Below are 15,212 nucleotides of genomic sequence, written 5' to 3' on the forward strand. Positions count from 1 at the left end.
TGCTTTTTGCTTACCTTTTCGTTTCATTTTCATTTCGATGGATTGCGAAAAATTGATAAGTGCGGTTGAGGAGCAGGCTCTTGGGACATGCGTGATCCACTCTAACATTGGAGAGATGTCCAGCATAAGCTGTGGTCAAGGATAGCTTTAGAAATGGAACTTCCAATAGTTTTGTTTATTAATTTACTACTTTCGTGGGGTCCGCTTGACCAATTAATACATGACAATTAATTAAGGTTTTTAGTTGAGATGAAAAAAAAGTTAATGGCACGAGAGGGATTCGAACCGAAGGTCATGGGTTCGAATCCCTCTCGTGCCATTAACTTTTTTTCATCTCAACTAAAAACCTTAATTAATTGTCATTTTTGTTTATTTCTTTCATTCCATTTGTAAATAAGAATTTTCGAGCAGCAACAAATCTTCTACATCCATTTGGGCTGTGTCGTGAACTGACGAAAATCGGCTACAGTGGACGATGGCGTTCAGTCGTCTGTTTGGTCAAATAGTTCAGCTGTTGAACGGCCGTCGTAGTTTGGTTCCAATGGACGAGCAGCCTTAGAGTTGTTGCTTACTTGTCAGCTTAATTTAAGATTTCATTGTGGTATTGTACATATCAAAGACGGAATTGTGTTCAAATTAATGAAGGGCACAGTGAAAAAACGACGAGGGGTCCATTTTTTGTCAGAATCGGGATTTCACCGGCATCTGTTGGCTAGTGAGATTAACTATTATCCCGCCAAATGTTGCTAGGGAAATCCAATTATATTCCACTAAAAATTGCGTTTGAAAATGGGCAGCACAGTGGAAGAACAATCCTGGGCGCCTAAGAACGATGAGGATCCATCTCTATGGCATTTAAAAATTCTTCCACAAGCAATCAGCACGATTATAATTTATTGTGACTCATATGCAGGGCAAAATAAAAATTATACAATTCTGCGATTCCTTCACCATCTCGCAACAGAAAAAAAGGGAGAATATATTGTGTAAAAGTTTTCTTTCCCATCCGTGGCCATAACTATTTGGAGTGCGATAATGATACGAGCATGATTAATCAAAAATCCTACGTAGATATGACTCAAGGATGGAGGATGTGATTGCTCCGAGCAGTTGCAAACCATAACCGTTCACTGTATCAATTGTAAAAGGGAATTTTTCAAATCGTGGACGGATTACTTAGTACCGATGTACAAACCGAAATGTCCCGTCCCCGCAAGAACGTTTCAACGTTTGAAGATATCTCTTACACACCACAGTATATACACCACCGCACTTCATTCTGTGGACCTTATTATAAGCACGTGTTGTTGGTGCCACAAAGGCAAAAAAAGGAGAAGAACCTCGAACCAAAACAGCAGAATTATGTTTATATTGATTATGAGGTAGATGAGTAACTTAAAACTTTTTAGCTTTTTTCAGTTTTGTTTTTGTAACAATTAATCTAAAATTTTGACCATAGATGTTCAGAATTTTTGTTGCACTTGTCTGATCATTTTTGAAATTAATAATAAATTTTTGTAATCATGGTATTTTCTTATTCGTTGCTTGGTTCGAAATGTGGGTTAAATGGTTTTTGAATCATGAGAATTACTCAGAAAGAACTCTAAATGTTATTACAATTACAATTAATTAAGGTTTTCAGTTGAGATAAAAAAAGTCAATGGCACGAGCGGGATTCGAACCCACGATCTTCGCCTAGATACGCCGCTGGTCTACTACTTGAGCTGTCGTGACCTTGATCCACTCGGACACTAACTTCCCATCTCAACCCCACTTTTTGAATTTTCCCTCCTTTTTGCCATTTTTCAAATGTCGTGTAATCTACTTGATTCTCGGCGACAAATGTAATGGCCACGGAGAGCTTTAGTGAAGTGTACTTAATTTTAAATCATTAAATTCACTAATTTCGTGGTCCGCTTGACCAATTAATATATTACAATTAATTAAGGTTTAATTCTGAGGAATTCGATCCCATTCATTTGGACTGTTACAGCCTGGAATTCGCCGTCGTACTCATTGTTTAATTTGGTCCGAAATGTGTTTGATTGGGCTCAAAAATGGACATGGCCATACCAAACGCTCAATTCCTGCCATTATCCTTCGTTAACGAAAATCATTCAAAAATGGCGAACGGCTGTGAAATTATTGATCTTCCTCGCACAACCACCATGAACCATTTATAAATTAGATAAATTTTCGAACTTACAAATCAACCTTTTTAATTTAAAATTAACGGTTGTTTCTCATCAAATTATCTTTTTTTAACAATCTTTCGCTCTTTATTTCAAATTATAACCGCAGCTTAATTAACTGATAATAATTAATTGATTTATTAAGGTGAATTTGGAATTAAAAGGGATTAATTGAAGGGTAAAAATGGGTAAGTTGGTGTTAAAATGGGTTAATTTCAAATTAAAAAAAGGTTAATTTTAAGATAAATAGGGAAGTTCGGTTTTGGACAAATTTGTTCATATAGTAATAAAAATGTTAATAATTTGTTTTATTGTTGGAATCCAACTATCCACGACGTGCCTGAGACGATACTACATGAAACCATAATAGTTTAGAAAACTCTGACCAGCCGGATCATCCATTTTGAGGATTTCCGAAGTTTTTTTGGGGAACCAACTTGGGGTTGAGATGGGAAGTTAGTGTCCGAGTGGATCGAGGTCACGATAGCTCAAGTGGTAGAGCAGCGGCGTATCTAGCCGAAGATCGTGGGTTCGAATTTAACGTTTCTTGCATCAATGNAGTGGATCGAGGTCACGATAGCTCAAGTGGTAGAGCAGCGGCGTATCTAGCCGAAGATCGTGGGTTCGAATCCCGCTCGTGCCATTGACATTTTTTATCTCAACTAAAAACCTTAATTAATTGTAAGATATTAATTGGTCAAACGGACCACAAACTAGTGAATTTAATAAGTTATTACAATTATTGAATCAAACATGAAAAAAGAAACTATTTCACTGGCAGTCATGAAAGTTTAAATTTAGTGTTTGTCAAATGTTGAAAAAATGGAACCTCATCATTTTTCCACTGGACCGTTCAAATATGTTAAAGAATTACTCTCTGGTTTATCAAATTCTGGAACTTTACACTTATGCCGACTACTCACTTATTGCTTAAAGAAAAGCGAGGGAATATAGAGATTATTCGGCCATCACGAAGTTTGCCCGGTTACACTAATAATTATTTTTTGTAGGTGCCTTCTGGACTTCCAAGGAACCTAGAAGCTGCAATTCAAAGATACGGTTTATCTACTTACAAAGCACCAGTCGCTACGGTTTTAGATCCAAACGGAAAACTTAGCATTACTCTCACTTACGGTACTTATTTGTCATTTTCTAGTAGAATTTGTAATGAAATAAACATACAAATAATAAATATTAATTTTAGGAAAACTGCTCAGCCGATCGCAAAAGATTGCCTACACGCTTTTGACTAAAAATTTCAGTAAAGGAAGTGATACTTGCTCTTTGAAATGTGGTGACAGGATAGCACTAGTCTACCCAAATAATGACCCCATAAATTTTATGTGTGCCTTCTATGGGTGTATGTTTGCCGGAATCGTTCCTGTCCCTATTGAAGTGCCGCTTACCAGACGTGTAAGTAAATTCATTTAATTTAACAGTAGAAAAAAATATTGTAAATTTAAATTATCCTTGTCGATAGGATGCGGGATCACAGCAAATAGGCTTTCTTCTCGGCTCGTGCGGCGTTCAAGTGGCTCTTACGAGCGAGGCATGCCTTAAAGGAATACCGAAAACTGCAGCTGGCGAAGTAGTGGCGTTTAAGGGTTGGCCGAAACTTCACTGGTTTGTAACAGAACACTTGGCTAAAACACCAAAAGACTGGACACCGACACCGAGGCTGACTGATGATAATCCAGCTTATATAGAGGTAAATTTGACTTAAATTTAAAATTAAATTGTGATTTCAATCGAATTTTGAAAATTACAGTACAGTACTGACCGCGACGGCTCTGTAATGGGTGTCACAGTCGCAAGAGCAGCGATGCTATCACACTGCCGAATGCTCACCATGTCCTGTAATTACACAGAAGGTGAAAACATGGTTTGTGTGCTCGATTTCAAAAGAGAAACCGGTCTCTGGCACAGCATACTCACAAGCGTTCTCAACGGGATGCATGTTGTTTTCATACCTTATGCTTTAATGAAAGTCAATCCGGCATCGTGGATGCAGATGATTACAAAATATCGAGGTAATACATTGAACAATTGAAAATCGATGTAATTTATAATCAATTGGCAAATTTTTCAGCGAGTGTTGCTGTCGTTAAATCGAGAGATTTACACTGGGGTCTTTTAGCAACAAAAGACCATAAAGACATCAGTCTTTCTTCACTGAGATTGTTACTCGTCGGCGATGGTGCTAACCCATGGTCTTTGTCATCCTGTGATCAATTCCTGACTGTTTTTCAATCAAAAGGACTCAGAACGGATGCAGTATGTCCTTCGGCATCATCCACTGAGTGTTTAACTGTTTCCATTAGAAGGTAATTGTTTTGTTATATTTTTATGTATAATTGTACGTTTGTTATTAATGTTGATGTTATAATAGACCTGGGCGTGCTGGAGTGAATGCAACAGGACGAGGAGTTCTGTCGATGTCAGGCTTGAGCTACGGAGTCGTCAGAGTGGACCAGGAAAATTCACTGACGTCCTTAACACTCCAAGACTGCGGCCAAGTTATGCCAGGATGTAAGTGGTTTCGTTTTCCCGTAAGTTTTCAAAATTAACCGTATTGGATTTTTCCAGCGTGCATCGTCGTGGTCAAAATGGAAGGGACGTCGTATCTTTGTAAGACTGACGAAGTCGGTGAAATCTGCGTGAATTCACCTGCGACGGGAAGCCAGTACTGGGGTCTCACTGGCGTCAGCAACAACACCTTCAGAGTTTCACCTCTGCTTCCGGACGGCTCTGCTCTCTCTGACGCTGAGTACGTCCGCAGCGGGTTGTTAGGTTTTCTCGGCCCGGTAAGCCAAGTCCCTTCAGAATTTATTGAAATTTACAACAGAACAGTTTAGAAACTTAACTTTTTAGGGTGGACTTGTCTTCGTATGTGGCTCAAGGGACGGTCTCATGACTGTAACCGGAAGAAAGCACAACGCAGACGACATCATCGCTACAGTACTTGCAGTCGAACCTATGAAATTTATTTATAGAGGTCGCATTGCCGTCTTTAGCATGCGAGTCCTGAGGGATGAAAGAATCTGCGTTATTGCCGAACAAAGACCAGATTGTAGTGAAGAAGAGGTGAGAAAATAAATTATAAAAAAAATTAAGATTTCATTTTATACTATATTTTAAAGATTAAAAGCCATGACAAATAGGAAAAAATTAATTTTATGTATTTATTTTCCCTAGAGCTTTCAGTGGATGTCGAGGGTCCTTCAGGCTGTTGATTCCATTCATCAAGTCGGACTGTATTGCCTAGCGTTAGTTCCGCCCAACTATTTACCCAAGACTCCGTTGGGAGGGATCCACTTGTCGGAGTCGAAAAGGAGATTTTTAGAAGGAACTCTGCACCCGGCTAACGTTCTTCTTTGTCCGCACACGTGCGTCACCAACTTGCCAAAGCCCAGGGAGGTCCACCTAGGTCAGTGAAATGGAGAAAATACTTTGCACTTTTAATTTAACAACTGTTTTAGTCTTGTGTAGCGAGTTAGCACCTTTTTCTCTTACTTTGCTAAGTACCCTAATCATCACAGTCACTCATTGAATTCATCTAACCCAACCCTATCACACTTTTGTTTTGTAGACTGTATTAAAAAAAAAAAAAAAAAAAAAATCCTAGGCAATTATGTGGCAAATGATTGAGGCTATTTGTTTTGCAGATGAATACTTTAAAACCGCCCAATATGTTAACCAAATTGGTGAAGATCAAGGTAACGAAAAATCTTACTTCTTATATGTCCTGACCAAATTCATGTCTTTAAGAGACTTTTCTTTTTTTTTTGTTTTGAGTGTGAGCTTTGAATGCCCGAAATTTAAAGAAAAAATTAATATGATTTGTCCAATGTACGAAATGCTCTGCTTTTTAGATTCTAGAGTTGTTCTTTATTTTGCACAGTCGGCGATTTTAGGGAAAGACAATAGTCTCCATATTTGAGTAGATTTTCTTCATGGCGATAAGAGACACTAGAAAAGTTATTTTTTGTCTTGCATACTTTCGATTGTTCAAGATTGATTTCATAAATAAGCATTTAATTTTAAAGATTACCAGGTAACCAGAAAAGTTTGTGAGGGTTTAAAGGGTCGTCGATATCTTTAACCTTCTCTCGAGTTACTAGTTTATGCCATTCTTATAAAAATTTGGATAAGTCGATGTAAGCAGAGTAAGCTCTTGATACGCTTGATTGAATCAAGTTCAATAACTTACCTCAATTAGTCTACCAGACAGTGGTTCATCTTCAATCTCTCATTTCAGGAAGCAATCGTTTCAAACCGTTTTTGGCACAGTGCAATCATTCTTTGTTTAGCTGCCTCAGCCACACGAGTACCAAGCCAAAATTCTAAACTTTTACACTTGAAGCTGTAAAAAAGAAAATATTTTATAATTTACGATTATTCGGAGATCGTGAGTTGTGGTCTGGTGTGACATAGGTTTCAGAAAAACATTTTCTTTATCGTGCCAACGTTTCGATCTTTATTGGCATCGTCTTCAGGGCTGGGATTTATAAACATTGTTCAAATTTTACAAATACATGTGAATGGATGTGAAATAAAAAATTAATTTGTACAATGCTAGAAAATTTTTGATTATAAAAAATTAATTTATACAATGCTAGAAAATTTTAGATGAAAAAATATAATTTATACAATGCTAGAAATTTTAGATTAAAAAGAATTAATTTATACAATGCTAGAAAATTTTAGATTAACAAACATGAATTTAAACAATGCTAGAAAATTTTAAATTAAAAAGAATTAATTTATACAATGCTAGAAAATTTTAAATTAAAAAAATTAATTTATACAATGCTAGAAAATTTTAGATTAAAAAGAATAAATCTATACAATGCTAGAAAATTTTAAATTAAAAAAAAAATGAATTTATACAATGCTAGGAAATTTTTGATTAAAAAATGAATTTATACAATGCTTGAAAATTTTAGAGTAAAAAGAATAAATCTATACAATGCTAGAAAATTTTTGATAAAAAAAATTAATTTATACAATGCTAGAAAATTTTAGATACATTCTCAGCTCCTAGTGTACTGTAGTGCGTTGGATTCTCACTATCACCTGGCCTTTTTTTCACAACCCCCTTCTCCCCCCCCAAAAAAAATGCATATGCATCTTTACTCAATATGCAAGCTCTTAAGGCCATAAAAAAGTACATAAATAAAAACGTCGATTAATGGTATTTAATATAAAAGTTAGAAAAAAGAAATGCACAAACTTTTCTCGTTACCTAGTATTAATATTTAAAATTTTGAGTGTCTATTGTAAATACCTGTAAATATTGGTAAAATTAGATTGTTTGATTTTGGGCAGGACTTGTTTTTAACAAAATTATAAACCCCCCACAAAAACAAAAAAAAAATAGAGTTTCTCAAGTTAACCACTACTTAAGTCTACTGTTAACATTAACATGGACTTTTTGTTTTCTCAATCTGCCTAGCTGTTTAGGAGATGCACAGTCATACGGTTGGATGTGGTTAATTGTAGAAATTCTGAAACTTGCTGCTTTTTTACTTTATAAACGATTAGATAATTCAATTTAAAAAGCTTCTAGGATAAACAAGTAGTAGATAAACGCAATCATTTTCCCATAATGTTAATTTTTCAATAGGTGCCTACTGTTTAATCTTTTTTTTTTGTATTTTTCTTTTTGTTAGCTACACTAAACCTCCTTGCATTCATTTAACATATGCACTGATTATCCATAAAGTTTTACACTAAATGTTGAATTATAGGGCACGGGCATTGGCGTCCAATAAGTTTTTTTGTGGCTAAATGGCTCTTATTTTATCTTTTTCTTTTTTATGTTTTATGGTAAATTAAATTTTTGAAAATCCTGGCGCTATTTGGTCTTGAAAACATTTCCCCTCAAGGAGCAATTTTTACAATCTGCTTAACTGAGGTGATGTTGAATATTACAGACTACTTTATTTGTTTACTATTAAAATTATGTTTACTCAGGATTGCAATGTTTTTTTCTTTGTTACGAAGGCAGAACATTTTTATAAATTGGCATTTGCGAAAATTTGGAGAGATCATATAATTTTGTTTTTTTAGGGTAGAAACAAAATAGATTGTGGGAATTTCTTCTGAATGTTCTCTTAGCATGCTAATTTTTAAAAGTAGACGAGTTGTAATTATTGAGGAGGAAATGTTAACCGATTCTTTAAAAACGAACCAACGTCAGCCCTTGCCCCGTACAAAAACTCGTATGAAGTACCAAACAAAAAAAAAATGTTTACTGCATCTTTTCTTTTATGTATATCTAACTTTTCTTGTGTCTCTATTTTGTCTAATGACTAAACCAAATCTCTATTATTATTGTGTATTTAAACTAACATTGTGGGACCGGCGGGAGGGAGAATTCGTGGGACAACTTTTATTTCTCTCATGAAATGGTAATTCAATTAAGATTATTTTTTTATCTAGGCTAAGTTAGATGTTTTATTATTTAAATAAAAACAAATTTTAGGCACTCTAGCCATACTTGCCAATTTTATTAACAAAAATATTTTAAATGAACGAAAAAAAGTTAAAACTGTAAAGAATAAATATGCCTTGATCATTATTTTTCTTCATTTTTTTTTATATTATTATTTTTCAATTCTATTCCAATTGAATTTTAACAAAACCTCAAAAAGATAATTTATGAGCTTTCGCTTGTCTTCAGCATCGTTTTGTCACTTTTCTTTCAAAAGCCCAATTGTTTTTAATTTTAAATAAAAAATAAATAATTGGCACACAATATTAATATCATCTTCACTCGAACTTTCAAAACAAGACTTCACAATCCACCGCTTTAATGGCTTGCTTGCAATGCTGAATAATTTCTCGTCAAAAAAGAAAGTTGTAAATAACACTTAATTTTTAAGATTGAGAGAATAAATTATATTTTTGAGGATTCAGACTTTATATGATCTTTATATTCTTTTATTAATTACATTGTAGTCCATGACATAGTTAAATTAACCCTTCCTGCTTGCAGTACCATTGGCAAAAACCCAAATACTTTTTTGAAGTTTTTGAACGGACAAAAATCAATCGATTGTAGTTTTTTTACAACTTTTTTGTTTTTAATTCAAATCGTAGAAGTTTTGTGTTGAAAAATGTGAAAATAAGGAAATCAGGGAACATTTTTGTATTTGTTTCAGATGTAGGTCCTGCCTCAGTAATGGTAGGAAACATAGTACAAGGAAACCGTCTCGCTTCCGCCATGGGAAGAGATATGGGAATGGTCGATGAAGAATCAGACACAGCAAGAAAGGTAAAGATTTATAACGAATAGTTTAAATTTAAAAAACTGTTTAGGCTTTGAGTTCGTTTTGCTTTGAAATTGACACGCTACAACATTTCAGTACCAGTTCATATCGGAGATATTGCGTTGGCGTGCGATCTCGACAGCCGAGCACGTTATTTTTACACTGCTCAACTCTAAAGGAGGTGTAGCGGGCGTCATGACGTGTCAACAATTGCACAAAAGAGCCGAAAGGGTCGGCTCGCTTCTTCTGGAAAGGGCGAAAATCAACACGGGTGACCATGTCGCACTCATCTTCCCGCCTGGGATCGATCTCATTTGTGCATTCTACGGTTGCCTTTATGTTGGTGAGTGAAAGTTTTTTTTTTCTTTCCTGATTTTTTTTTTTGTATTTTTTAAAATTTTAAATTTTCAGGTGCTGTCCCTGTTACTATTAGGCCCCCTCACCCGCAAAATCTACAAACTACTCTACCCACAGTGAGAATGATTGTAGACGTTAGCAAATCGGTTCTAGTCTTGTCTAACCAGAATGTTATTAAACTTCTTCGCTCTAAGGTAGAGGCCATCTTTCTATTTATATATTTGACTTTATTTATAATAAATTCTTTTATGAATTTAGGAGGCGAGTAATGTTATTGACATTAAATCTTGGCCTGTGATCCTCGACACTGACGATATGCCTAAGAAAAAATTAACGGCGATGTACAGGGCGCCGACTGCTGAAATGCTCGCATACCTTGACTTCAGGTAAATTTAAGATAAGAAATATTGCAAATTTATCGTGAAATTAGTAATTTTGAGCCAGTTTCTCTCCCGGGCCAAACTGATGTTTCTCAAGGATCCAATGGTTTATCCTTATGACAAAAACCTAGGATTCGTCCTTGATCAAACCCTAACCTGGAATTCTCACATTGCCCAAATCTCCTGCCGTTACTTCTCCTTCCTTCGCCAATTCCGTCCTGCTAGACTCTTCCAATTGGAACTAGCTTCTCCTGGTCTGCACACCTTGTGCTTTTCCATTTTGATTGAGGGTGTTGTGGGCTAATCAGCGAGCCTGTTAAAAAATTCAAGAGAATCATGAATAGAAATGATGAATTGTGGTACTGCTTTCTTCAGTTCATATTAACCTCCTCAAAGAGATCTCGTGTCTATGGATCGCTCCTAGCATGGGCTATACTTCATTGGCTCTTTCCCATATTTATAATCGGTTTAAATTAAAAAAAGAAGAGAAAGGTATTTTAATAATCTCTTGGGATAACACACTGGCCAATGAATCTAACAAAAAAATATTGGCAAAAGAAAAAAACCTCCACTGATTACCACGAGTTTTACCTCTGTGTCAAAATTTCAGAAAAAATCGAACAAAGAGATACCCGTCCAATATTCTCTACAGAACTAAAAATAATTAGAAACCCCCTTAATTGCTTATACTAAAAGACTACTCCAGACAAAATCCTGTAGTGGTTAATTAACAAGTAACTTACATCAAGTACAAGTACTAACATCAAAAATTATATCGTAGCTGACATAAAAAAAGTCTGTTAACAATTTTTCCACTTTAAAAAAAAAAAGGTCTCTTTCGTGTGGATTAAAGGACATATGGTATATACGGCAATGAAAAATCTGACAAACTTGCAAAAAATGCCACACAGTTACCCACCCCTAGAATCATAAAGATCCCTTATACAGACATTTTTAAAATATCGGAAATAAGAATTCAAATAGAATGGCAAATTGAATATTCTGCCTCGGATAAGGGAATGGCCTATACAACATTATTTCCACTTGTGAAAATAAAACTGTGGTTTAACAAACTAGACACGGGAAAAAAAAGACATACCATACATCGGTTAAGAACAAACCATGACATCTGCGCATAAATCTTGTGAACGCATAAAAAAACAACACCCAATTTGGACACATGCGGAGTAAAGGAGGACCTACTGCACATAATGTTTCACTGCAGCCAATATTCATCGGCCAGAAATAAATTCTACCAGGATCTGGAGAAATAAGGAGTAGAACACCCAATTATGGAAAATAGAGCTCTATTCAAGAATCCCAGTGTGTATAACTAGATAATAAAATTTTTAAAAGATGTGTCTGTGAAAAAATATAATTTGAACTACAATTAATTAAGGTTTTTAGTTGAGATAAAAAAGTCAATGGGAGGAGCGGGATTCGAACACACAATCTTCGGCTAGATACGCCGCTGCTCTACCACTTGATCTGTTGTGTCTTCTATCCACTTGGACACTAACTTCCCATCTCAATCCCAACTTTTTGAATTTTCCCTCCTTTTTGCCATTTTTCAAAAAGATTTCAAAATTCAAAAAGGTTGGGTTGAGATGGGAAGTTAGTGTCCGAGTGGATCGAGGTCACGATAGCTCAAGTGGTAGAGCAGCGACGTATCTAGCCGAATTTAAATTTAATTTTATTTTAACATGGTGGTGATTAGTGACCGTTAATCGATGATCATTTGGAAATCATGAAATGTGGTCTGGTGTGATGTAGGTTTCAGAAAAACATTTTCTTTATCGTGCCAACATTTCGATCTTTATTGAGATCATCTCCAGGGCCTGGGATTTACAAACATTGTTTAAATTTAACAAATACATGTAGGATGTGGAAAAAAGTGAGTTTATACAATGCAAAAAAAATATTTTTTATATTCAATCAAAGTATTTCTACTCATTCAATGTGTTTGTTTTCTGCGTAAACACCTACATCACATCAGACCGCATCTCACGATTTCATTTTAACTTTTTTTAAATCAAATTAGCCCCTTTTAATTTCATATCAAATGTTTCTTTAAAACAATAAAAAAAACATAGACTGTGTGAAATGTAAGGTCGTAACGTAAAATTTCTGAAAAAAAAAATCGTACTCTTAAGAAATCATACGAAAATTAATTAAAATTAAGCATTATATAAAGTGAAATATCTATGAAAATAAAGGTTTATTCTTTTAATTCCACATATGTTTCAGTTTGGTTAAAGACATTTTTTAAACATTAGATTAAAAAACCGTTATGTTAAAATTTACACAATTTTCAGTTTTATTTATTTTTTTTAACATGAATTATGTACATATTTCAAAATATCACACCATGCTATTAACAAAAGTAAGTTAAAAACAATTAGATAGAACATAAATTCACTAATTTCACCAATTAATATATTACAATTAATTAAGGTTTTTAGTTGAGATAAAAAAGTCAATGGCACGAGCGGGATTCGAACCCACGACCTTCGGCTAGATACGCCGCTGCTCTACCACTTGAACTATCGTGACCTCGATCCACCCGGACACCAACTTCCTATCTCAACCCCCTCAGCGTATTTAGCGGAAGATCGTGGGTTCGAATCCCGCTCGTGCCATTGACTTTTTTATCTCAACTAAAAACCTCAATTAATTGTAATATATTAATTTGTCAAGCTGACCACGAAATTAGTGAATTTAATAATTTGAACTGTTTAAAAAATATTCTTTGTAACATGGCTGATAACATTAAAAAAAACACGCCATACGTGTTCTTGCTCTGCTTATTTCTACCCATGCCATACAAATACATCGCTTTTAGTTCCTCCCTTCTTTAATCGTTCCTACAACCTCTGGAACCTTCCTCACCCCATTCGCCATGCCTCAACGTCTGTATTTTTAATTTCTTATCTGTTCAATTCAACACTGAAGATTGTTAATTTTCTGTTTCGGCCGTTTCATTTCTTCTCTTCTGATTTACCTTATTAAATTTAGATCTTTATTTATATATACCTTTTGACAGAAATTTTCCTAATGTTTGTATGTTTTTGTTATTCGAGGGAACCCAAAGCCCCGGAATATTTTTTTTAATATTTATTTTATTTTATTTATTGCTATCTGTACAAAATATACATTGGGCAAATAGTTTAGTTATAAACAAATTTGTCAGACCAGGAGGCAGCGGGGTGAAAAACCAATCACTGGTTGGAACTCTCTTTTATTTAATTGGGTGGGTTAAATAGGTCACGAGGAAAGAGTTAGGGCTAGCAGGTAACGGTGGAGGGATAGTTTAGATTGGAAATTGAAAAAGTGTGTTCGGATGAGATCTTTCATGAAAGGGATTTTATGATTTTTATGGATCGTTGATGACATAGAAAGAATTAAAGATATGGAGGAGAACTTTATATTGAATTTGTTGATATTGGATAAGTTGGTTTCAGTTCAACACACGCAGAATAAATTTAAATTAATTTTCTTCTAATTGAATTCAATTATTTCTTGTTTAGTGTAAGCACAACGGGGATGTTGGCTGGAATTAAGATGTCACACGCAGCAGTCACTTCTCTCTGTAGATCGATGAAGCTTGCTTGTGAACTCTATCCTTCACGACACATCGCCCTCTGCCTTGATCCATATTGTGGTCTTGGATTCGCTCTGTGGTGTTTAAGCAGGTAAGAAAATTATTAGATTTCTTTTGCTTGGTAATTGGGTCAGTCCATCCTGGTCTGCCTTTCCTAGCAATTTTGATTTCACATTTTTACATGTTGTCACTTTCAGTGGAACATAATTGGTAGATTGAAACGGTGGAGATGTGAAAATCTTGCTCTTTTTATATTATTATTATAATTCACCACATTGAATTTCAGCGTTTATTCCGGACATCATACTATCTTGATTCCTCCGTCTGAAGTGGAAGTAAACCCCGCCTTGTGGCTTTCGGCAGTGAGCCAGTACAGAGTGCGAGATACGTTCTGCTCTTACGGCGTAATGGAGCTGTGTACGAAGGGACTCGGTTCGTCAGTCAACACTCTTAAAGCACGCGGCGTTTCCTTGGCGTGTGTGAGGACATGCGTGGTCGTCGCTGAAGAAAGGCCGAGGATCAATCTGACTTCGAGTTTCTCGAAATTGTTCTCCGCCCTCGGCCTCAGCCCAAGGGCCGTTTCGACAAGCTTCGGTTGTAGAGTCAATGTCGCTATTTGTTTACAGGTAATTACGTTTAAAATTTACCTTTAGATTTTTTATTTAACCTGACTGTTTAGGGAGCGTCTAGCCCTGAGCCGTCGTCTGTTTTCGTCGACCTTCGAGCTTTGAGGAACGATAGAGTTACTCTTGTCGAAAGAGGTTCTCCACACTCGTTATGCCTTCTTGAATCCGGTAAACTTCTCCCAGGAGTTAAAGTCATAATAGCAAACCCCGAAACCAAAGGACAGTGTGGGGATTCACATCTTGGAGAAGTAAGTTTTAAAATAAATTTAACTTTTTTTTTTAAATAATAATTTGATCAATTTTAGATATGGGTTCAATCTCCACACAACGCCAGTGGTTATTTTTCAATTTATGGCGATGAAAGTGAATACAATGAGCATTTTAACGCTCGATTGGTTACCGGTAATACAGGGGAAGTTTACGCTCGCACCGGTTACCTCGGATTCTTAAGAAGGACGGAAAACCTCAACACCACTTCTGCAAACGCTCCGATATTGAGTGAAGTCACCGACCTCACTTCTCTTCACGATCTCTCCGCTTTGAACCGCAATCCCGTTGTTGACACATCAGGTATGTTTAAGCATTAATTAGATTGATTTAATCTGACTTTTTTATTTTATTTATTTTTTTATTTAGAACTTCATGATGCAGTTTTTGTCGTCGGAGCACTCGATGAGACAATCATGCTCCGTGGTATGCGATATCATCCAATAGATATTGAAAATAGTGTGATGAGGTGCCATAAAAAAATAGCCGAATGGTAAGTAATTATTTTAAGAATA

At 35.5% G+C, this 15,212-nt stretch overlaps 1 protein-coding gene across 1 annotated transcript in view; it reads left to right on the top strand.

Moving 5' to 3' along the window:
• Window positions 1–15,190, top strand: part of LOC106674101 (disco-interacting protein 2) — a gene marked incomplete at its 3' end in the record, with an annotated part of 40,622 nt that extends 25,432 nt beyond the window's left edge. The window contains exons 8-26 of the mRNA XM_024228003.1: window positions 3,203–3,326; window positions 3,397–3,605; window positions 3,673–3,900; window positions 3,961–4,222; window positions 4,282–4,516; window positions 4,582–4,721; window positions 4,779–4,996; window positions 5,064–5,276; window positions 5,388–5,619; window positions 5,858–5,908; window positions 9,359–9,471; window positions 9,563–9,809; window positions 9,878–10,017; window positions 10,082–10,209; window positions 13,731–13,895; window positions 14,091–14,430; window positions 14,484–14,678; window positions 14,736–15,000; window positions 15,067–15,190. Of these exons, the coding sequence (XP_024083771.1) occupies window positions 3,203–3,326; window positions 3,397–3,605; window positions 3,673–3,900; window positions 3,961–4,222; window positions 4,282–4,516; window positions 4,582–4,721; window positions 4,779–4,996; window positions 5,064–5,276; window positions 5,388–5,619; window positions 5,858–5,908; window positions 9,359–9,471; window positions 9,563–9,809; window positions 9,878–10,017; window positions 10,082–10,209; window positions 13,731–13,895; window positions 14,091–14,430; window positions 14,484–14,678; window positions 14,736–15,000; window positions 15,067–15,190 (3,629 nt within the window). The remainder of the gene's footprint in view (window positions 1–3,202; window positions 3,327–3,396; window positions 3,606–3,672; window positions 3,901–3,960; window positions 4,223–4,281; window positions 4,517–4,581; window positions 4,722–4,778; window positions 4,997–5,063; window positions 5,277–5,387; window positions 5,620–5,857; window positions 5,909–9,358; window positions 9,472–9,562; window positions 9,810–9,877; window positions 10,018–10,081; window positions 10,210–13,730; window positions 13,896–14,090; window positions 14,431–14,483; window positions 14,679–14,735; window positions 15,001–15,066) is intronic.
• Window positions 15,191–15,212: the final 22 nt, after the last annotated feature.

Source organism: Cimex lectularius, unplaced genomic scaffold (genome assembly GCF_000648675.2).
Source record: "Cimex lectularius strain Harlan isolate CLEC.00 unplaced genomic scaffold, Clec_2.1 scaffold44, whole genome shotgun sequence".
Lineage (NCBI taxonomy): Eukaryota > Metazoa > Arthropoda > Insecta > Hemiptera > Cimicidae > Cimex > Cimex lectularius.